Here is a 21,468-nt window from a genome sequence, read left to right as displayed (position 1 = left end):
TGTATGTATGTTATTGTTTAACATACATAAATGTATGCTTTTTTTAAAAAAAGCAAAGAAATTTAAAACGCCTTATTGCAGCATTAAAGTCCCCTTATGATCAGACCTATCACAGTATATATCACATAATGTCTTGACTCCCACCAGTACCCCACCTGTACCCTACATTAGCTATCCCAAACGTTCCTGATCCAATTGCAGGAAGGCATCCAAATCCAAATTTCTATTTCTGTTGATGAGTTTTCTAATGCAATACACGCTCCCACCTCCCCACAAGTGTACATGTCGTTTTCTCCTCCAGGGATAGGCTTCCCTCCCTTGCCTCCTTGGAGAATCCCCAGTCAACCTTGAAGGCTCAGCTCTAAGAGTCCTACCCTAGCACTCCTTAGTCAGAGCCTGCTCCTGCACCCCCTGCACCCTACATACCCTACACTGCAACACTGGCCCCCTTCCTTCATAACTACTTATTCATTCATCTCCCCAATAAAATCATGAGCTCCCTGAAGACCTCTATGGCTTATTTAGTACAGTGCCTTGCTTAGAGCGGGCATATCAAAGAATATGTGTTGTGTGAATTTCAGGTACTGTGGTCTGGGATTTTCCCAATTCTCTTTCTTTTGAGAACATAAGACTCCTCAGTTTAGAGAAGCGGTATGGAATACTGGAAAAAGGCAGACATGAAAAGAGGAAAACAAGAAAAAAAAAAAATGAGCAAAGACCAAGAAAGGCAACACTAAGAAGAAATATAAGCGGCTAATAAATATATGAAAGATGCTCAACCTTACCAGTAATCAAGGAAATGCAAATTAAAATAATAATGAGTTATCATTTGGGGGGAATTTCATTAAATTTTGATTTAAAAAGTGTAAGATAAGACACATAGAAGTATGCTCACAGCAGCACTGCTTGCAATGGCAAAACACTGGAAACAACCCAAATGATGCACTGACAAGTAAATGGATGAATAAAATCCGGCATATTAGTACAATGAACTACAGCTACATGCATTGACATGAAGGAATCTCAAAATTAATGTTATGCAAAAAAGTAAGCAGTAGAATATAGATGATACCATGTATACAAAGTTCAAAACATGTCAAACTAAGCAATATATTACTTGAGCATGTAGTAAAAGTATAATAAAAAGCAAGAAAATAAACACAAAATTCACAAATTCTGTGGAGGAAGCAGAGGGGTTATGATCCAGAAAGGACCCCAGGGGGCTTCAAAAGTATTGGTAATGTTCTGTTTCTTAACCTGGTTGTTCAGTACACCAGGACCATTTTATTGCTATGCTTTAAAACCTCCCATATAGGGACTTCCCTGGTGGTCCAGTGGTTAAGACTCCGTACTTCCACTGCAGGGCGCATGGCACGGTTCGATCCCTGGTCATCAGGGAACTAAGACCCCACAGGCCACACGGTGTGGCCAAAAAAAAAAAACCTTCCCATATACACAAGAATCCTTTCTTGCTTTTCAGTAAGCAAGTGAGTTACTTCATGTGAATCCTACAGAAATATCATTTTTATTTTTATTTTTTAAAATACTTATTTATTTATTTGGCTGCGTCGGGTCGTAGTTGCAGCATGTGGGATCTTCGTTGCAGCGTGTGGGCTCTTTGTTGCGGCGCTCGGGCTCTAGAGCACGTGGGCTCAATAGTTGCAGCGCTCAGGCTCTCTAATTGTGGCGTGCAGGCTCAGTAGTTGTGGCGCACCGGTTTAGTTGCCCCGCAGCATGTGGGATCTTAGTTCCCCAACCAGGGATTGAACCCCAGTTCCCTGCATTGGAAGGCAGATTCTTAACCACTGGACCACCAGGGAACTCCCAGAAATATCATTTTTAGATCAAGTGACTGGCAAATTTTAAAGATACTGATAATACCTAGGGTTGGTGAGGATGCAGGGAAAAAGACTAATCTCCCATGTATATCGTTGGGAGATTATAAAAGTATTTTTAGAAACTAATTTGGCGATATTAATAAAGAGTTTGCATATTTTATAAACCCTTTGAGTAATTCCACTTTTACGAATATGGCCTATGAAAATCCATGCACATTTGCCCAAAGATATGTGTGTAAAGCTGTTGACTGCAATACTCTTTGCAATAGTTAAAGACGTGGAAACAGCATAAATATTCATGAGTAAGTGAGTGTGTGAATCAAGTATGGTAACATCCACACCATGAAATACTACACTGCTGATAAATAAACCTCTATAAATTGACAGGAAAAGGCCTCCAAGACATATTAAGTGAAAAAAAAGCAAGTCACAAATTCATTCATAAAATATGACTTCTTATTTATTTAAGTACATACATATGTTCATAGTATTGGTAATTGCCGGTTCCTAAATAAAGCAATTACTACATGCTGAGCCCTATTGGGCGCTGTTCTAAGTGCTTTACATGTATTAACTCATTTAATCCTCACAATACAACTATATGGTAGGTATAAATTCCCATTTTATAGACAAGAAAACTGAGGCACAGAAGTTAAGTATCTTGCCCAAGGTCATATAACTAGTAAGGAGCAGAGCCAGGATTCAAACCCAGGCCCTGTGGCTTCAGAGTCTGTGCTCCTACCCACCATGCCACGTTGGCATTTCTTGAAAGTAAGCACAACAGAAAAGCACTGAATTCATATACACTAAGCTAGAGAAAGTCAAGGGAGTCAAGGGACTTTCAGTCCATATACTTCTATAGTGTTTTAAACTTCTGCAACAAACATGTATTTGTGTGACATTCCTATAATAAAATATATAAAATAAAGAGAAGGAAAGAAAGAGTACTAAACTTAGAGGTGGGATCTGAGTCCGACCCCTACTAATCCTTGAGCAAATCATTTTATTTCTCTGGGCAATTTTCCGTCTACAAAATGGGGGTAATAATACCTACCTTGCCTACACTTTAGGCAGGGTAGGTAGATGTGTAGGAACAGTGTGAAAAGTGCTTTGCAAACCATAAATCACTTCACAAAAGTAAGGCAGCATCAACTTCCCCAAGGAGCTCTGGAAAGACTGCAAGGGAGGAGAGTAGGGGAGACAAACTGTCTAAAAGAAGCCTATGAATAAATCTAGGGTTCTCTCTGGCACCTCATCCTCTAGAACCAGAGGATCCAGTCTGTAAGGCCACAGACTTCACCCCACAACCGCAAACCGTAGCCAAGAAGGAAAACCCAGGCCCCTCTCTGCTTGGTGCCGCTGGTTGTTTTCTGGGGCTGGAGTGACCCCAAGGCTGCGAGCAGGCTCCAGGAAGCTTTAGGAATACCCCCAAGATGTCTAGCAGGGTGGTCCCCACTGGGTGCTCTCTGAACAGCAAGATAGAAAAGGGAGCCATCTTCTCTAAGGAAAAAGGAACAGAGCTAATCACAAGGTAAGCAGTCTCTAACCTCATAAACATTCTTGGGGAGAAGCCCAGCCACCTTCAAATTACAGGCAGCCTCTCCACTCTGTTCAAACAAATCTCCAGCTGTGACTCACTCCTCAGAGCGGGGAGGGGGTAAACACATAGCTGAGGGCTTAGAGATCAAGACGCTAAGGAGGAGTGATATGGACATATATCAGGGAGGCCCCAGAGGTTCTCACATCACTGGCTCATGTGAATAGGGGAAAGAGCTATGGGAATATACGTTTCCCCAGCTCCCACTCCCCAGGCTGCTATGAGGGCCATGAGGACTGGATGGCAGGTGAGGATCAAGGGACTCCGAGAAGGAAGTAAGGGAAGTGGAAGATTGCCCCTGAGCTGGAAACCAGCATCCTTCATTTATCCTCTCCCTATAACCCCCTCCTCCACCATTTTGTCCCTCAATCCTGTTCCCTGGTCCCACCGGGAATGCACATGGTCTCTCAAGCTGCTACGGCAGCAGCCACCTCAACTTTCCCCTTCTGAGAAATGGGAATAGCCAGCACCTTGAAACAATGGTTCCCAAGAGGTCAGGATGAGGAAAGCCCCAATAAAGTCAAAGAGGCCAGATGCAGAGGTTGGGGGATGACCCTCTCTTGGCTGAGACTCCCAACCCACTCAGCTCACAGATCTCAGGCACCCTTGGTCCTGCCTTTCACAGGGTTCTCTAGGTCAGAGATGGCCCTTTTTTGGGGATGGCACAAAGAATCATTCCTGCTCCTCCCCACAGATTAACCAACAGAACAGATATTTGCTTTTTGTCTGGCTACCTGCCCAGAGGCATGGGCTGGACAAGCTCTATGCAGAGGGCTGACCAGGGTGACTGGGAGGTGACATGAGAAAAAGGGATTTAGGGTGGCACCCTAAATGGGGCAGCCCTCCTCATTCCCTGGATCCCTAACACAGGGACTCACCAGGGCCTGGAAGTGAGAGTGTGTACATAGAGGGAGGTGGGCTCCTGAACTCTCCACTCTGAGGAAGACACCCTTTTGCTCAGCCAATCTCCCTTCAAGAAACCCACCTAGTGCCCAGCCAGCCTGGAATTCCCAGTTCCCCAGCACCCTCTCCCCTCTCTAGTCTCTGATTACCTTGCTTTGTGATTTTTGCTTCTTTGCCTACAGGCCCTAGAAGACCATTTCCTCTTCTTACCCCTGTATTTTCTTCTCCTCTTCCTGCCCCTGCTGGCTAGGCTTAAATCTGGGCCAACAGCCTCCCTGGCACATACTTGTTCTCTCAACTAAACCTCCCCACCCCTAGGAGACAAAGGCGTTTCACAAGACTCTGCATCGTGACGCAAAGAGGCACATACCATAATTACCAGCAGGCGAGGAAGCCTGCCCCACCTGCTCTGAGCACGCGTGTGTGGAACCAAAACCATCTGCGTGCACACACCGCCCCACTACTCCCACCCGGGAGAAATATGGGCAAACTCTGGCGCCCAATGCCTGGTGACTGGGTAAGCCTCCTCACCCAGATCCTCCCACAGAGCCCAGGATTCCCCAAATTCCTGGCAGGCTTGGAGACATCAGCTGTAGTGCTCCTGAAGGTGAGAACTTGGCAATGAATGGGGGAGATGGAATGGGGTGAGGAGGAATTTATGGGCTGAGCTTGAGGCAGGTCTCATGAGTGGAAGGAACAGGCAGTCACCAAACTTGAATGGTTCCTCTGCCCAGGAGTTTCTTCCCCACCCAGGTATGACAGAGCCAGGGCTTCCACCGTTTTAGAATTCATTCATTCCTTTGGAGTAAGCATCAATGACTCCAGATGAATCCCCTTTTAAAATGCAAATATTCTGACCCAGCAATTCCAATCCTAGTTATTTCTTTCCAAGAGAAAGTAAAATGTAAGTCCACATAAAAACTTGTAAACAAATGTTCATAGCAGCATTAGTCACAATACACAAAAAGAAGAAACAACCCACTAATAAGGACCTACTGTCTAGCACAGGGAACTCTACTCAATACTCTGTAATGGGCTACATGGGAAAAGAATCTAAAACGAGTGGATATATGTATATGTATAACTGATTCACTTTGCTGTACACCTGAAACTAACACAACATTGTAAATCAACTATACTCCAATAAAAATTTTAAAAAAAAAGAAACAACCCCAAAGTCCACTAACATTTATTCATGATGAACATGTCATAATATATCCATACAATGGAATATTATTCAGCCATAAGAAGGAATGAAATACTGATTCATGTTACAACATGGATCAACCTTAAAAACAGGCTAATTGAAGGAAGCCAGTCACAAAGGATCACATATTATATGATTACCTTTAGATAAAATATCTAGAATAAGCAAATCATAGAGAAAGAAAGTAGACTGGTGGGATTTGGGGGGTGTTGGAAGAAAATGGGGAGTGACTGCTAATGGGTCAGGATTTCTTTCTGGGGTGATGAAAATATTCTAAAATCAGTTGTGCTGATGACTATACAACTGTGAATATACTAAAAACCAATGAACTGTATACTTTAAATGGGTGATATGTACAGTATATGAATTATATCTCAATAAAGCTGTTATAAAAAGAAATGAGGGGCTTCCCTGGTGGCGCAGTGGTTAAGAATCTGCCTGCCAATGCAGGGGACACAGGTTCGAGCCCTGGTCTGGGAAGATCCCACATGCCACGGAGCAACTGAGCCCGTGAGCCACAACTACTGAGCCTGCCCGTCTGGAGCCTGTGCTCCGCAACGGGAGAGGCCGCGATAGTGAGAGGCCTGCGCACCGCGATGAAGAGTGGCCCCCGCTCGCCGCAACTGGAGAAAGCCCTCGCACAGAAACGAAGACCCAACACAGCCAAAAATAAATTAAAAAAAAAAAAAGAAATGAGGCCCATAGTAAGCCTTCAGTAAATTACAGCTTTAGTTTTAAAAAAAAAGAGTCGGGCTCAGGAAAGACTTGGCATGTAACTAATGCAGCTTCTGAGGTCCTAAAGGAATGACACCTATTCCAGGGTAAAGACAAAGGTTCAGACTGCAACTGATATAAAATTTCAAATCCACTCAGGCATTGAGAGAACCTCTCTGGCCTAGACTGACCAATATAAAAAAAGGAGAGAGGACTGGTGGTGGGCGGGGGAGGGGAGAGCAAATATTCTAAGGAAGGGTAACACTGATAGGATACTTAAAGGGAATCACTTTATCAGAGTCCAGTGCATCATGGGATACCAGCTGTCTTGGCCATGATTTCAGAAAAAGGAGGAGGAGGAAAGGAGCCCAGAGTGGGATGCTAAAATATGAACCCTGACTATCACTCTAAGACAGTCTTGGCTGAGTTGGGACTAGCGAAGGTTACGCAGGTCTTCACTCTGGGTCTACCTATAGGTCCCTTTTAATCCTCAAGACCCTCCACTGGCAGAGGAAAGGGGAAAGGAACATGTAAGAGCAAACATCAACATAATGAGAAGGAGCAAACCTTGACCAGACCACAGAGTTCCCAGACTCTTTCTCCATCCCTTGACCAGGGGAAGATAAAACACTCTAGCCAGTAAGTAACAGAATATAACAACTAACATCTGAGCACCTACCATGTGCCAGGCATTGTGCTTAATATTTCATATGCATTCTTCACAACAACCTTATGAGAAGGGTGCAATTATTATCCTCATTTTACGGAGGAGGAAACTGAGACTGAAGAGATAAAGTAATTTACCAAAGTGATCTTGGGCAAAGCAAACACTGAAGCCCTGACTCTAGTCCACTGGGTCAGATTCCCAGAACCAGGCTCTTAACCACAATGTTATTAATAGAATCATAGTTTAGTCAAAAATTGTGATATACCAAAAATGGGCAGAAGACCTAAATAGACATTTCTCCAAAGTAGACATACAGATTACCAACAAACACATGAAAAGATGCTCAACATCACTAATCATTAGAGAAATGCAAATCAAAACCACAATAAGGTACCACCTCACACCAGTTAGAATGGGCATCATCAAAAAATTTACAAACGATAAATGCTGGAGACGGTATGGAGAAAAGGGAACCCTCCTGCACTGTGGGTGGGAATGTAAATTGATACAGCCACTATGGAGAACAGTATGGAGGTTCCTTAAAAAACTAAAAACAGAGCTACCATATGACCCAGCAATCACACTACTGGGCATATGCCCTGAGAAAACCGTAATTCAAAAAGATACATGTACCACAATGTTCACTGCAGCACTATTTACAATAGCCAGGACATGGAAGCAACCTAAATGTCCACTGACAGATGAAGGGATAAAGAAGATGTGGCACATATATACAATGGAATATTACTCAGCCATAAAAAGGAACAAAACTGAGTTATTTGTAATGAGGTGGATGGACCTAGAGTCCATACAGAGTGAAGTAAGTCAGAAAGAGAAAAACAAATACCGTATGCTAACACACATATATGGAATCTAAAAAAACGGTACTGATGAACCTAGTGGCAGGGCAGTAATAAAGATGCAGACGTAGAGAACGGACTTGAGGACACAGGGGGAAAGGGGAAGCTGGGATGAAGTGAGAGAGTAGCACTGACATATATACACTACCAAATGTAAAATGGACGGCTAGTGGGAAGCTGCTGCAGAGCACAGGGAGATCAGCTGGGTGCGCTGTGACCACCTAGAGGGGTGGGATAGGGAGAGTGGGAGGGAGGCTCAAGAGGGAGGAGATATGGGGATATATGTATATGTATAGCTGATTCACTTTGTTATAAAGCAGAAACTAACACAGCGTTGTAAAGCAATTATACTCCAATAACGATATTAAAAAAAATTGTGATATAATTTCTTTGGGAAGATGAGAGAAGGAAAGGGGAGCATGTAAGGAGTGGGAGTATAAACCTTCCTATAATTCCTACAATAGGAAGTCAATGATGTCTAAAACTGATAAATCATAAGCATACTATTTAGAAACATAGCAGCAAACACTAGAAAGAGCTAAACGAGTTAAAAGTGGTAACTTCCATGGGGCAGGCCTTGCGTAGGGAACTGCTTACAATTTTCTTTTAAAGGCCTTTTGATATTAATAGATCTTTTAAAAACCATACACATATATTCCTTTGATAAAAAATGATTAAAAAGGAAAAAGAAAGAAAATCAGAGATCATGCAAATCAAAGTCTACTGTTGCTCTTGCCACAGTTTCCATCCTCCTCCACTGATAACAGCACTTGGGTTTGGCTTTGGAGAATCTCCCTCCTTCACTGGGCAATCTGGTGGGCCTGTCAATCAAGGAACCCCAACATGCCCTGGCCAAGTGGGGGAAGGGGCCAGTGACACCCTCTTGGAATCTTGAGCAGAATGGCAAAAAGACCTAAAACAGCTGGATCCACTTCACCCAGAAGTAGAAACCCTCCATTAGTACCTTCCACTTACCCAGGCCCCAGGACTCCCTTGGTTTGGACTTTTTAAGCTCTCCCTTAAATCCTCTGAGTTGCCCATTTCCATCTAATAAATTCCTCTTTTGCTTAAGTTAGCTGGAGCCAGTCTCTGTTGCTTATAATAAGGGAACTTAATGGGAATGTCTAAAAAAAATGAGTTTGAGGTTAATCTGTGCTTTTATTTGCCACTACAGTGGCTTGCAAACTTTTTTGACCTAAAAAATACATTTTACATCACAATCAAATAAACACACACACACATATATATAATACGTATACACAGATATAACTGAAACAAAAGTTTTGCCAAAATGTCTACCCTAACACTCTGAGAGTGTTAATTCTATTTCTTTTTTTTAAAGACTTTATTGTTTTTAGAGCAGTTTTAGGTTTACAACAAAATTAGCAGAAAGGTACAGAAATTTCTCATATACCTCCCCACACACACGCATAGCCATTATCAATATCATTCACCAGAATGGTACTTTTTAACCAAAGATGAACATACATTGATACATCATAATCACCCAACATCCACAGATCACCTTAGGGTTCACTCTAATGAAGTGAATGGTGCTGCACGTTCTATGGGTTTGGACAAAGGTATAATGACATATATTCATCGTTATAATATCATACAAAGCATTTTCACTGCCCTAAAAAACTTCTGTACTCTGTGCATTCATCTCCCCTCTCCCCGCAGACTCCTGGCATCCATTCATCTTTTTACTGTCTCCATAGTTTTACCTTTTCCAGAATGGCATATAGTTGGAATCTCTTTCTTTTTTTTTTTTTTAAATAGATTTATTTATTTATTTTTGGCTGCGTTGGGTCTTCGTTGCTGCCTGCGGGCTTTCTCTAGTTGCAGCGAGCGGGGGCTGCTCTTCGTTGCGGTGCGCGGGCTTCTCATTGCAGTGGCCTCTCGTTGCGGAGCACGGGCTCTAGGCGCGCGGGCTTCAATAGCTGTGGCGCGTGGGCTCAGTAGTTGTGGCTTGTGGGCTCTAGAGCGCAGGCTAAGTAGTTGTGGCACACGGGCTTAGCTGCTCCGCGACATGTGGGATCTTCCCGGACCAGGGCTCGAACCCGCGTCCCCTGCATTGGCAGGCGGATTCTTAACCACTGCGCCACCAAGGAAGCCCTCTTTCTTTCTTTTTGAAAAGAGAGTTCAAAGCCTTTATGACTATAAGACCACTCATGGCCCACCCATGCATGGACTAGACAGGATCTAAAGGACAAACTCTTCTAATACTGCAACTTTTCATCTAATATTGAGCCCTGTCCCACTGGTCCTGCCCAGTGGAGGTACAGGGGGACATGTGTAGGGTATTTGTTCATAGGAAGGCCACAAGTTTTGTGCCCCTTGTTACAATGATTCCTGTTGGGTGTGTTGTAAACAGAGGAACCATTTCTTCAGGCCTCCTGCTCTAAGCACATCTATTTCTTTTTTAACGCTGGTTCTGACCCACTAAGTTGATCTCAGTGATTATGTGATTATGATCAGCAGTTTGAAAAAAAAACACTGGCTCCCTATACCTGCCGCATCTGCCTCCAACAATAAAAGCAACCCAGAGAATGAATTAGCCATATTTCCATGTCCATGTGTAGTGCACTGAGGCATATGGCCTGGCTGGTGGAGAAATGCCAACACAGTCCCAGGGTCCTGACATTCACTAGGACACACCAGACAGTTAAACTGTCTATGCTGCGGACACCAGAAGAAACATCTGTTCATTTATTTATTCACTCACTCACTTTACACATGCACTGAGCACTCCTTCAATGGTGTGAATATACAAGAGATTCCTGGGGACTGTCCAGAGCCATAAATTCTATCTGCAGGATGGCTCAGAGGAGAGGAATCCAGGGAAAAGCTTGTCTCCTGACTGATCGATTGTTCACGATCTCCTCCCCTTCCTTAAGAGCTCAGGAATGTCTCTAACACCAGATCTCAGCAATAGTTATGTCATTCCCACCTTTGAAGTCAAATAACTCTCAAGCCCAGCTTAGAAAGAAGGGATAAAAGGGAATTTCTGTCTCCCCCTCATTCTAGAGGTCTCTGATAAGCTTCAAACTAATCTATGGCTGGAAATTGTCTGAATTCCTTGCTATTTTTCAATCCACTATTTTCCCCCGCCAGACAAGCAGTAAAACATCAAGTGATAGAAGAGAGTGTCAATTCATTCTCAACACTGCCAATGCCTTAGACTTAAGACTTTTCTGGATCTCTTTTCTACAGCAAGCAAAAAGAAGCCCAAACACCCCTCTCCTTTATTTCCGTCATACCCCGTTCCCTGCCTCAACCATCCCAAGACAGTGAGCAAGCTCATGGAGTAAGACTTGGGGCTAACACAATAGAGGATGGATTTTTTCCATCTACTGAAGATGAGGGATGGAGGTACTGGGGTTGGGCAGTAGCAAGACCTGAATTGTAATGTGGTAGAAACTCTCACAGCCTGGGCAGAAACAGAGAGGGGACTGTGAACAGAATTAAGTGATCATCTATACCCTAAACTTGAAATGAGAAACTATTCAACAAATATTCTTTGAAGAGCCATAATTCAGGTGCACATGGGTTAGCTCTATCTCAAGGGCATGCTGAGAGAGGAAGAGGGGAAGGGAATCAGAATTGGAGTGGAGTGGGGGAAAGGGAGGCATACAAACGCCCCATCACCTTGTCTCCCATTTCATTCTCCCCCCACAATAGCTTGGAAATTGATGAAATAATACACACCCATTCTGGGTTAAGTTCCCCAGCAGACCTAGAAACACTCAGCCACAAGTTACCCTCCTCTGCCTCTGGAGAGGAAGAATCCTACGGTCTGCTGGGGTGGGGAGGAGACCAGGTACTGGGAGCCAAGGGAGTAAGGGGAGCTGGGCAGATCGGTTAGCCCTGGAGCAGATGGGTTAGCACTCCTCTCTCCCCCACTCATTCCGTCCAGAAGCTCTCGCGTGTAAGTCACTTCCCTCCCCTTCTCAGCCCAGGTTCTGGCATCCCCTCCATCCACTTGCCCCGGGCTTGAAGGCTGGAGACGGAAGCAAAACCAACAACACGTCTCAGGAAGCTATCAGTTAGCCGATGGGGGGAGGGGAGCAGGAGACCCTCCATGGGGGAAAGAGGAGAAATCCTCTTTCAGCAGAGAGATGGCCCCCAAGCAGACAGCCCTATACCCCCTAGCGAAAGATAAGAGTCCCTGGCCAATCTCAGCGTACCTGGAGTTCTACCGCCCCCACCCTCCAGTCCAATCCCTAGGATTTCACTCTCTACCCTTTGTCTTGCTACTGCTCACCCAAAGCCCCATGAAGTTCTTTGAAGGGCCCCTGAGGTCACCAGGACCCACAGAAAAGCCTAATCCCCCTCGTTGGGAACCAAAGTCCAAAAGAGCACAGGGATCCCGTCCCTGGAGCTCATTCTCCTACGACGCAATCTAGCGGCGCACAGGACGCCTGAGCAGCGCGCACCCGGAGACCCGCGCTCAGTTCCGGGCAGGAGCCGCAGTGTCCTCCCAAAGGACAGGGACGCCCCTTGTCCTCGAGCCTCAAAACAGTCTTCATCCCGCAACTCCCCAGGATTCCACCGCCCGCCGCGAAGCGGCAGAAAAAGAGAAGCGCCGCGAGGAGCTGACCGCACCGAGCGCTGCACCAGGTGATGTCAGCAAACTCCTCGCTGGGCACTGGAAGGGCGGAATTAGAAACCGAGAATACCGCGCGAGGGAGGCGGTGCGGACGCTTTTTCTTACCGCGGTCTGCCCCTCCGGGTGCACATCCACCAATGTACACCAGCTATGCGTCCCGTTCATCTTCTGCTGGGGTAGCAGCTAGGACCCCAACGCTGGGCCCTGCTGTCCGGCTTCTCCTAGACTGGCGCCCTCCGAACCTTCCCTTGTATAAGCGCGTCAGGGACTGAGGCACGATAGGACACACCCCTAGGACGCCGTTCGCCAACGAGCGAGCAAAGGGATGAAGTGGGCGTGGCCTAGACTTTTCAGGGCACGCCCGTCTGCGCTCTCTCAGATTTACCTAAAGGTGGGGCTTGGGAGCTGTTTATCTGCTTAACTGAAGTTTTGCCTAGCGTTATGTATGGTTGTACCTCAAACATTAGTCTTGCCCTCCCCTTTCAACTCCAAGACCAGTATTGGTAAGACAGAATCACCCTGCCTGCCCCTAGAGGATGAGGAGTTCGAAAAAAGCTTCCATGCATTCTCCTCTCCCTATACATAGGCCAGCCTGTAGGCTTTGTGGAGCTGAGCAAACATTTCCTCCACTGTACAGGCTCCCAAGACCAGCTCACTCAGACTGGCCTAAGCCAGTCTGGCAGGTGCCCTTCCCTGGCAGGAAGCCCAGGACAAAGGCAAAGCCAGCTCGGCTCTGGGTGGGGCTTGTTTTGCAGAAGCTATTATACCAAAGCTGCCCTTATATGGATGGGAGAGGCGGGACACATTGCCTTAAAAGGAATTTGCATTCTTGAGAAGGAATGAACCTCAACTTCTCCAGTGGTATTTGTTCTCTAAGCCCAGGTTAGCATCTTAAGGGCCTAGAATAGAGGATGGCCAAGCAGGACCTTGGAGCCCTTCCAGCCCAACTGCTCTCAGCAGGTGGCTTCTCCACTGGGCTATGGTCCACATGGACACCAGACAAGAAGAGGCCTGACCCACTCTTGAGTGGGCAAAACCCCTAAATCTGGCAATAGGCTCTGGTGAACAGCTAGCTCCTTCTTCAAGGCAACACAAGGGCAGGGATGACAGAAACTTCCCCACCTCCCATGTAGGGACTGGGTCCCATGCCTGGTAAGAATGGATGGGTATCTTTGCACCTGGGAGGTGCATGCTTGGGCTATCCCTATGCCCCAAAGGAATAAAACCCGTTTCTGGTCTGTCTCCTTTAACCCTCAAAGAAGGCATTTACTTGCCTTGCTATTCCCAGAAGTTTCCTCAGGAAAGAATGGAGCTGCTATAAACACTTCTCGGCTCCCTAAGTTCCATCTGATCCGTTGTAAAAGGCCTCTAAAAGTGAGGTGAAGAAAACCCCAGCTTCAGCCTCTAAGCGGTACAGTAAAATGGTTTCTTCATAAAATTTAGACCTCCAAATAAGTCAGGAAAAAGAATGAGAAGACAAGTCAAGGATTTCAGTATAGATATACAATTTTAATATTTAATTTAAAATAAATTCAATGCTGGATTGGATTGGGAGATAATGTATGATTTGCAGAATAAAGGAAATTTTTTTTAATCATGAAATTACAAGTCATTTGTGAGAACAGGCTTCTCCCTCCTCTAGGCTTCTTACAGAGTCTGCTTAGAAAATAAGAGAGGTGAATCATCTCCCTTACCTCCTCCTACCAGAACGTGGCTCTCCCCAAATCCCAAAGGAGGAATAAGTCCACCATTGCCTCTTCCCATTTCTACCAAGAGTCGGCCTCTAGCCCCTCTGTATCAGATCCAAGCTCCTGAGATAATGAGGGTCCCTCAGTTCCCTACTGAGTTTGGGCACGTCTGATCAGAGAAACCACAAGTTAAGGCCCCGGAGACCAAAACCTTTGCTTTTCAAACTTGCGTAGACAGTTGTCAGGGTTCCCAGGTGCAACCGTCTTATAAGCACATCCATAGTCACAGAGGGAGAGGAGGAAGGATGGAAACCCTGAGCAGAAGCAGCCCCACCACCTTATCACGGCCCTCCCAAAGTCCCCTCACAGGGCTTCATAGGCAGGGAAGCCGGTAGGTCTCTCGACCAGTCATTGGAGCAGCAGGGAAGGCAGAGGGCCCCGGTTGGGGAAAGGGTGGGCCTTGGAGAGGTATGAATGTGCAGGTAATAAAAGGCAAGAAGAGCATCCTTATCTCCTCACCCCACCTAAGGCACTGAGAAGAAAGAAGGAACATAGAAACGGTAAAGACGGGAAGAGGAGGAGAAAGGGTCCCTTGGATCCTGGCTTGGGGAAGACAAAAAATACAGGAATGGAGACAGGTGGGGACTACCACATGGGCCCCATGACTGTGCAAAGAAGAGCCTCTGAGAAGTGGGTAGAGCCACGCCAGCATGTCCATTACCCATAATGTTCCCCTTACCCTGCTCCAGAATGGGAAGGAAATGAGTTGCAGGAGTCAAGGGGGCAGAATCACATAGGGTATTTCCCTGAGCCTGGGGTTAAGGGCTAAAGAAATAAAGCTTTATATACATGGCAATTTCTATCCCTTCCTATCCTGCTCAATCCCCCTCAGCCTATATGCTGACCAACCTACTGCTGTGAGGGAGCAGAGGAGGGGGTCGGCACTTAAGGAGGGGGCTCAGTTGGCCTAAAATGCCCACTCCTCCAGAGGAAAGGGAAAGTCCGTCTACCGGCTTAGCGCTGATGCCTTTTTTATCACCATCACTCACACCCCTCCCTGTCTTAGGTCTGAATAACTGGGTCTCCCACAGGGATGAGGAATCTGAGGCTGGGCAGAGCAGAGCAGGACTGGCCAGGATAGGCCTCAAGTGTGGTTCATGGGCCCTTGTGGACCACGAGCTAACAGGAGCTAGTCTGCAGGTTGCTCTCCGTAAGCAGTGAGGCGATGGAGGAAGGATCGTAGACACTGTCAAATTCCTCATCTGAGCTCAGCCCTTCATGTTGGAGAGTTGACTCAGCAGCTGAGCGGGAAGTTTTGCGCCTAAGTCAAAGAGGAATACTGGTCAGGGAAGGAGACAGAAAGATTTAAACAGCCTCCCTTTTCATGCTAAGGAAACTCCCAGTTCTCCTAAGGCCTAAAGCTACTCACAAGATTCCCCCACTAATTAGAGATACAGGGAGATGGGGTACAGGATGGGGACTGAGATACTAAAAGACAATCATACTGGCTTTCATCCAGGAATGAGTGCCTGCGAAGTCCCTTCTTAGAGATCCTCCTCCCCATCCAGTTCAGGAGAGCCCATTCCCTTATTGTTCTGCTATCCCGATGGAACAGGGGGCAGAAGAGCAGCCCGTACCAGGAGTCCTTCTCTAGGACTTTGATCCGGGCCTGGAGCTGTTCATTGACTTCATGCTGTTCCTCCACCTCACGCTGGGCCTTCTTCCTCAGGCCATCCAGTCGCTCAATTTCCTCTTCGGCTTCATCCACCTGCCGCTTCAAAGCCTTCACCCTCAGGCTTAGCTAGGCAGGATACCAAGTCCCCACATTAGAAAAGGAGCTGCTGCTACGGTGGCCCGGGATCCTCCCCTGCAGCAATCTTGACAAGGTATATACAGTTGCCCCTAGCAAAATGCTGAGACCGCGGGCGAGTACCCTAACCTCTTAGGTTTGTCTTGGGGATTAAATAAGTTAATACATCACTTAGAAAGAGAGCCTAGCACATCATAAATGCTCGATACCCATGCTTACTACGACTGCTCCAATCTAGTCCTTTCACTCTAGTCTCTCTGACCTTATAGAAGGAAAGTCTAAGTTTAGAAGACATATGAGATGGGCCCTCTCTTGGCCTTCAAGCAAATGCATAGTATATACTCGCCATATGGTTGCCTGGCCCTAGCTGCCATCCTTACCTGGTCTTTCTGGTCATTCACATGCTGTCGTTCATCATCAATCTGGATGGACAGCTCTTTAACTCTCCGCTCCAGTTTTCGGTTGGTGGACTGCAGAACTGTCTTCTCCCTAAAAGGGTGGGGTAGGGGGATGTCTATGGCTGTTGTCATTTCTAAAGAAACTCCTACTTGGCCCCATACTGCCTCCAAGAACTCCAAGGGCTCAGCCACGAGCCCAACCATTAGACTGGGGAGGACCCAGGGCAGATCCAAAGAACCAGGTAGATAGAGGTCATTCACATTTCGAATTTCTGCAACTCTCTCTTCTCCCTATCAAGAGAAGAGGCCTCCCAAAAGATCAAGCCAGGTTGGCCATGTCTGAAGCAGAAGATGGAGGGACACCAGAGGAGAAAAGCCCAGAGGGAGAGACAGAGGATGGGCTCATGTCACCTCTCTTCAGCCTGCAGCCGCTCCTGCAACTCCCGATTCTGGGACTCAAGCTGAGAGAGGCTGGCGCTGGGCTTCTGGAAGCCTTCTGAGCTGGCCAGCCGGCTCTTCAAGTCCTTGTTCTGAGAGGGACAGGAAGCCTCCTTGGTTAGCACTCAACCTGCGATTTCTTCCATGGTCATTTTACCCGCTTCCTGAGGCCTATCCCCAAGACTCCCCCCCCTCCCCCTCACCTGTCGCTCCAAGGAGATTTTGTCACACTCCAGGTCCTGCCGAGCAGACCTCTCCTGCATGAGCTCTGTCCTCAGCTGGTCCACCTAGGGGGGATGGGCCAGAGGAACCAGACTTAGGGAGGACTAATGATGAACCAGCAAGTTGACCCAAGTGGGGCAGAGTAGCTGGAGGGTGCTCTCTGAATCCCCCAAATTCCCAGGCAACTGAGAAATCACAGCCTACTCAGATGGGAGGGGCCACAGAATTTAAACAGGGCCTCCTCAGTCTCACCAGGAACTAACGTCCCTTCTGAATGGAAGCGGCCCAGACTCAGATCCGCAGCCCAGGCCACCAGGATTCCTTCCTCCATTCAAACTCCCGGCTTCTTTCCACCTGAGGAAACCCGCCAACCCCTCCCGAAAGCAGATGAGACCCTGCAGTAGAGCCGGCCACGCACCGATTCTGCAGCCAGAACTCCATATATGAAAGATGGGAAGGTAGGTTTGTTTTTGAAAGGGCCAAGAGGTTCTGTCGTCGGGGTAGACACGGATAAGGCATAAGGAAGGGGTTACCTGGTCCCGACCACGATTCATCCGTTCCGTCAGCAGCTCCACAGTGCTCCTCTCCTCATCTAACTCCACCTCCAGCCGTGAGACTTTTTCCTGTGGCAGAGGGCCAACAGGTTAATTCTGCCCCAAATGCTGGACACCAGAACGTCAAACTCTGATCAGAAGCTTCTCAGACACCAGCCTCCACAGGTTCTTCTCTCTCCCACATCCCAGAACCCATTGGTCCCTGCCCCTGCCCAGAGCCACCACGGAGCTAGCGCCCTCTGCTGCCCAAGTGAGGCATCAAGGGGAAGGGGTGGGCCCGCTCTGACCTTGGCCCCTTGGCAGGATGACAAACCCCACAGTCTATTTCTCACTGGCGCAGCCCTATTTCCCAAATGGGAAAATAGAGAGAAACCCAAGTGCCCAGGCCAAGGCTGAGATAAAGAGAGTCAGAAACTGAAGCATCAGGGTACAGACTGGGGAAGCAAATTCGAGTCAGGCAGTACCATGTAGAGGCTAAGACAAGACTGCCTGGATTTAAAACTCAGATCGACCGCTTCCTAGCAAAGGGGCCACGGACAAGTTGCTTAGCCTCTCTGTGTCTCAGTTTTCCTCATCTATAAAATGGGGAAAACAAGCCTACGCATGCCATATGGTTATTCTCAGGATTAAATAATTCTTAAGTACCTGGCACACAGCACAGTATGTAAGTGTTTGCTGCTGCCGCTGCTGCTCTTATTACTGTTGTTGTTGTTATTGCCAAATATAGCAAACTGAAGACCACTGTTGACTCTAAAGGGGAGAAGCCACTGCTCAGCTCCAGCCAACTGTTGCCATGCGGACAACTCAGGATTCAAAGCCCAGCGTTATTATATTTTCCAAATGTATAAAAAAAGCCAGAAATCCAAAATTTTATGTGACATCTATAAATTTCTAAACAGTGGCAATTAATTCAAAGTTGTTTACAACACTGCAGTCAAACAAACCCCATCAGCTGTCGGCTGCCAGTTTCCTATCCCAGAGGCTGGAGTGTCCTGGCTCTTTTCCCCACAGAAGTCCCACCTGTGCCAGGATCCACACCCCCTCACGTTCCCCATCCCACCCACCACCCGTCACCCCCTCACTGTCCTCACCTCAAGGCCCTTGAGCTGACGGCTCCTGTCATCCTGGGAGCGTTTTTTGTTCTCTGCCTCTTGCTCCAGCCCCTGCAGTCGCTGGACCAGCAGCTCTTTGTCCAGCCGGGCAGAGTCCCGCTCAGCCTGGGATGCCTGCAGGCCCTGCCGCAGCCTCTGAGTCTGGTCAGAAGAGAAAAATGCAGCAGCTCAGATAAGGTAAGATGGGGGTTGAAGGGTGGGAGCAGTCCACCCCGTGGGGGAAAATTCTTCAACTCTGACATTCTTTAGAATTGCCAGAGCACGGTGATGATAAAAAGACTTGACTTTTAGCCCATATTCTTTATCGTCTTAAAATTCTCTACACAAGTTTAAATCACCTGAGGAGTTTTTAGACGACTGATCCTGGATCCAAGCCCCAAGGGTTTATGATTTAAGTGTACAGGAGGCATCTTGGGTGTTGAGATCTTAAAAATCTCCCCAGGTGACCCTAATGTGCAGCAGAGTTTGAAAATCACTGCTGTGCAGACAGTGCATCCTCTACTGTCTCTGCCTACAGTGGACAACTCCCCCCGCCCTCCCCCACCGAAGTGATGAGACCTAAACCCAGGTCCCAGGATCCCCTGGTCACAGGTTAAGAGGTAATGACCTTCAAACCAAGGACGTTGGGACTCCTGCCATTTAGGCTCCTACCTCATCCTGAAGCCGGCTTAGCCCTCCAGCGGTCTTCTCAGCCTCACTGGCCCACTCCTTGGCCTGGCGCTGGGCATCTGCCACCTCCCGCCGGGCCTTTTCCTTGTAATCCTCCATCTGGGCCTGGAGCTGCTGCAGGGCTTGCTTAGAGTCATCCCCAATCTGCTCCAGCTGAGACACAGAGAAAAGAGATTTTTCAGCACTGCATCTCTTTAACGGATGCCTCTCTCCCTTCTCTGGGCCCAGACTCCCAAGACACTCCCAGAGCCTCCTTCCTGCCAACGTAGCCCTCTCTTGCTCTTTCCTGGACCTAGGTCCCTAGTATGGCTGGGAGTAATATATAGATTTCCTGGGTTCAAATCCTGGCTCTACCACTTATTAGCTGTGTGACCATAGGCAAGTTATTTACCCTCTCTGGGTCTCAGTTCTCCATCTGTAAAATGGGATAATAACAGTGCACCTACATCACAAGGTTGTTGTGAGAATTATGTTAATTAATTACGTAAAGTACTTACAATAGTGCCTGATACAAAGTAAACCTTAAATGACCATATTTCAGCAAACCCAAGATACCAATGATTATTACAAAGAAAAAGAAAAATTTGCCAATTGAACTATAACATACCGTCAATTATAAGACACAAATCAATTTCAGAGACAATATAATGTACATTTTAGAATTGATGAAATATATTAGGTGTTTGCTCCGGTTTAATAAATAAAAGATTAGGAGGAGAACCTTACCTGAGAAAAAGCAATTTATCTCCTTTTCTTCCTTTCTCCTTCCCTCCCCCAAATATAAAATTCTACCAATGAAAATTCCTGTTTTTAGGTCTTACAGACGTCTAAGGAGGGATTATAGGCCTTTTACCTTCCCCTAAATATAAAACTCTACCAACGAAGATTCTTATGTTTAGGTGTTACAGACTTCTAAGAGGAACTCCAGGAGACATTCTCCAAGGATCAAGATCATAAGGGAATGGGGTGTAGGGGGAGGTCAAGAACACTGAGGGGAAGTAGGAAGGATGCCACCCTGCAGATGCAGACTTGGCCTCCCCAACAATGAACTTGAGGAAAGCAAACACCACACGTTGTGACCCCGCTCCCTCCCCTGTCCCTCCGCCCCAGGCAAGCTTCTGTATGAGCTGAGCCTCTTCCTGAGCCCAGGCCACCCTGCGCCCCACCTCCTTGTTCAGCCGGTCCACAGTCCTGTCCAGCAAGCGCTTCTGCTCCTCCAGCTCAGCCTTGCTGCGCCGGAGCGCCTCCCGCTGCTTCCCCTCCTCCTCCAGGGCCCGGTTCAGAGCCTGCTGCTCCTGTCCCAGGCGGGCCAGCCCCCGCTGGGCCTCTTCCAGCCGTGCCTCCAGTGCCCGCTTGGCTGCTGCCAGGCTCCCCTCCTCTTCCTGAGCTGTGTTCAGGGCCTCCTCTAGCCGCTGTTTCTCTGCCTGGGAGTGGGGAAGGTGAGGGACGTTGGACTGAGAGGATGCAAAGCTTGGGCTCAAGCCATTTGGAGGTGAGTAGGTGGGAGGGAGAAGGAAGAGATATTTATGAAAAAGGTGGGTAATGAAAACAGGCTCAGAGGAACCAGCAAAGATCAGAGAACATGCAAAGAGTTGGAAATGGACAAAAATACAAGTGCAAGGGCTGAGACATTCACACTAAAGCACACTCCAGGAAGTAAACCCAAGGTTAACAGAGGACTAGGGAGGCAAACAGAAGCACACTACAGGCAAAATCAAAGTGATGGCTGAGTATTTAGCCAGGGATGAGAGGAGAGAGGGCCAGGAGGAAGCCAACAATGTCAGCAAAAGCACTGACCTCTAACCGCTGCACCTTGTCCCGCAGCCGAGCCTCTGCCACTTCCCCACCCTCCGCCAAGCCTCGTGCCTCCTTCAGCTGCTGCTCCAGACCCAGGATGCGCCGTCGGAATTCATCATTTTCCTCCTGGGTCTCCCGAAGCGTCGTTTCCACTGCTGTCCGACGCTGCCCCAGCACTGCCACTTCTGCCTCTGCTGCCATCTGAGCCTGAGGCCGGTTCAGGGAGAGGTGGCTCAGACCCCAGGGCTCGAGGTCATTGACGACTCCCAGGAAAGCCACCCCAAAGAGAGCGCACACGAACCCAGGTGTGAAGAGGGGTAGTGCCACCAGCCAGAGGCTTCCCTGAGAATCCCACCCCTCTAGAGATGCAATGGGTGTCACC

General features: G+C 47.5%; 2 protein-coding genes and 1 pseudogene across 7 annotated transcripts in view; all 3 read right to left on the bottom strand.

Annotated features, from left to right (window-relative positions):
- The window catches only part of TUFT1 (tuftelin 1), a 44,843-nt gene extending 32,178 nt beyond the window's left edge, over positions 1–12,665 (bottom strand). For 2 of the 4 annotated variants that reach the window (XM_007178061.3, XM_007178062.3), the window contains exon 1: positions 12,504–12,665. In XM_007178061.3, the coding sequence (XP_007178123.1) occupies positions 12,504–12,563 (60 nt within the window). In that variant the 5' untranslated portion in view covers positions 12,564–12,665. The remainder of the gene's footprint in view (positions 1–12,503) is intronic. The other 2 variants (XM_007178060.3, XM_007178063.3) reach the window with 1 other exon arrangement.
- On the bottom strand, positions 10,081–10,203 carry LOC114237171 (small nucleolar RNA SNORA11; annotated as a pseudogene).
- A 1,249-nt stretch (positions 12,666–13,914) lies between the features above and the next one.
- The window catches only part of CGN (cingulin), a 49,211-nt gene continuing 41,657 nt past the window's right edge, over positions 13,915–21,468 (bottom strand). For all 3 annotated transcript variants that reach the window (XM_057534930.1, XM_007178059.2, XM_007178058.2), the window contains exons 12-21: positions 21,087–21,293; positions 20,456–20,713; positions 19,272–19,442; positions 18,600–18,761; positions 17,488–17,577; positions 16,936–17,019; positions 16,706–16,824; positions 16,277–16,385; positions 15,724–15,887; positions 13,915–15,407 (exon numbers count right to left, since the gene is read on the bottom strand). In XM_057534930.1, the coding sequence (XP_057390913.1) occupies positions 15,266–15,407; positions 15,724–15,887; positions 16,277–16,385; positions 16,706–16,824; positions 16,936–17,019; positions 17,488–17,577; positions 18,600–18,761; positions 19,272–19,442; positions 20,456–20,713; positions 21,087–21,293 (1,506 nt within the window). In that variant the 3' untranslated portion in view covers positions 13,915–15,265. The remainder of the gene's footprint in view (positions 15,408–15,723; positions 15,888–16,276; positions 16,386–16,705; positions 16,825–16,935; positions 17,020–17,487; positions 17,578–18,599; positions 18,762–19,271; positions 19,443–20,455; positions 20,714–21,086; positions 21,294–21,468) is intronic.

Source organism: Balaenoptera acutorostrata, chromosome 1 (genome assembly GCF_949987535.1).
Source record: "Balaenoptera acutorostrata chromosome 1, mBalAcu1.1, whole genome shotgun sequence".
Taxonomy (NCBI): Eukaryota; Metazoa; Chordata; class Mammalia; order Artiodactyla; family Balaenopteridae; genus Balaenoptera; species Balaenoptera acutorostrata.
Note: the sequence above shows the minus strand (reverse complement) of the source record. Positions and strands in the feature narration are given on the sequence as shown.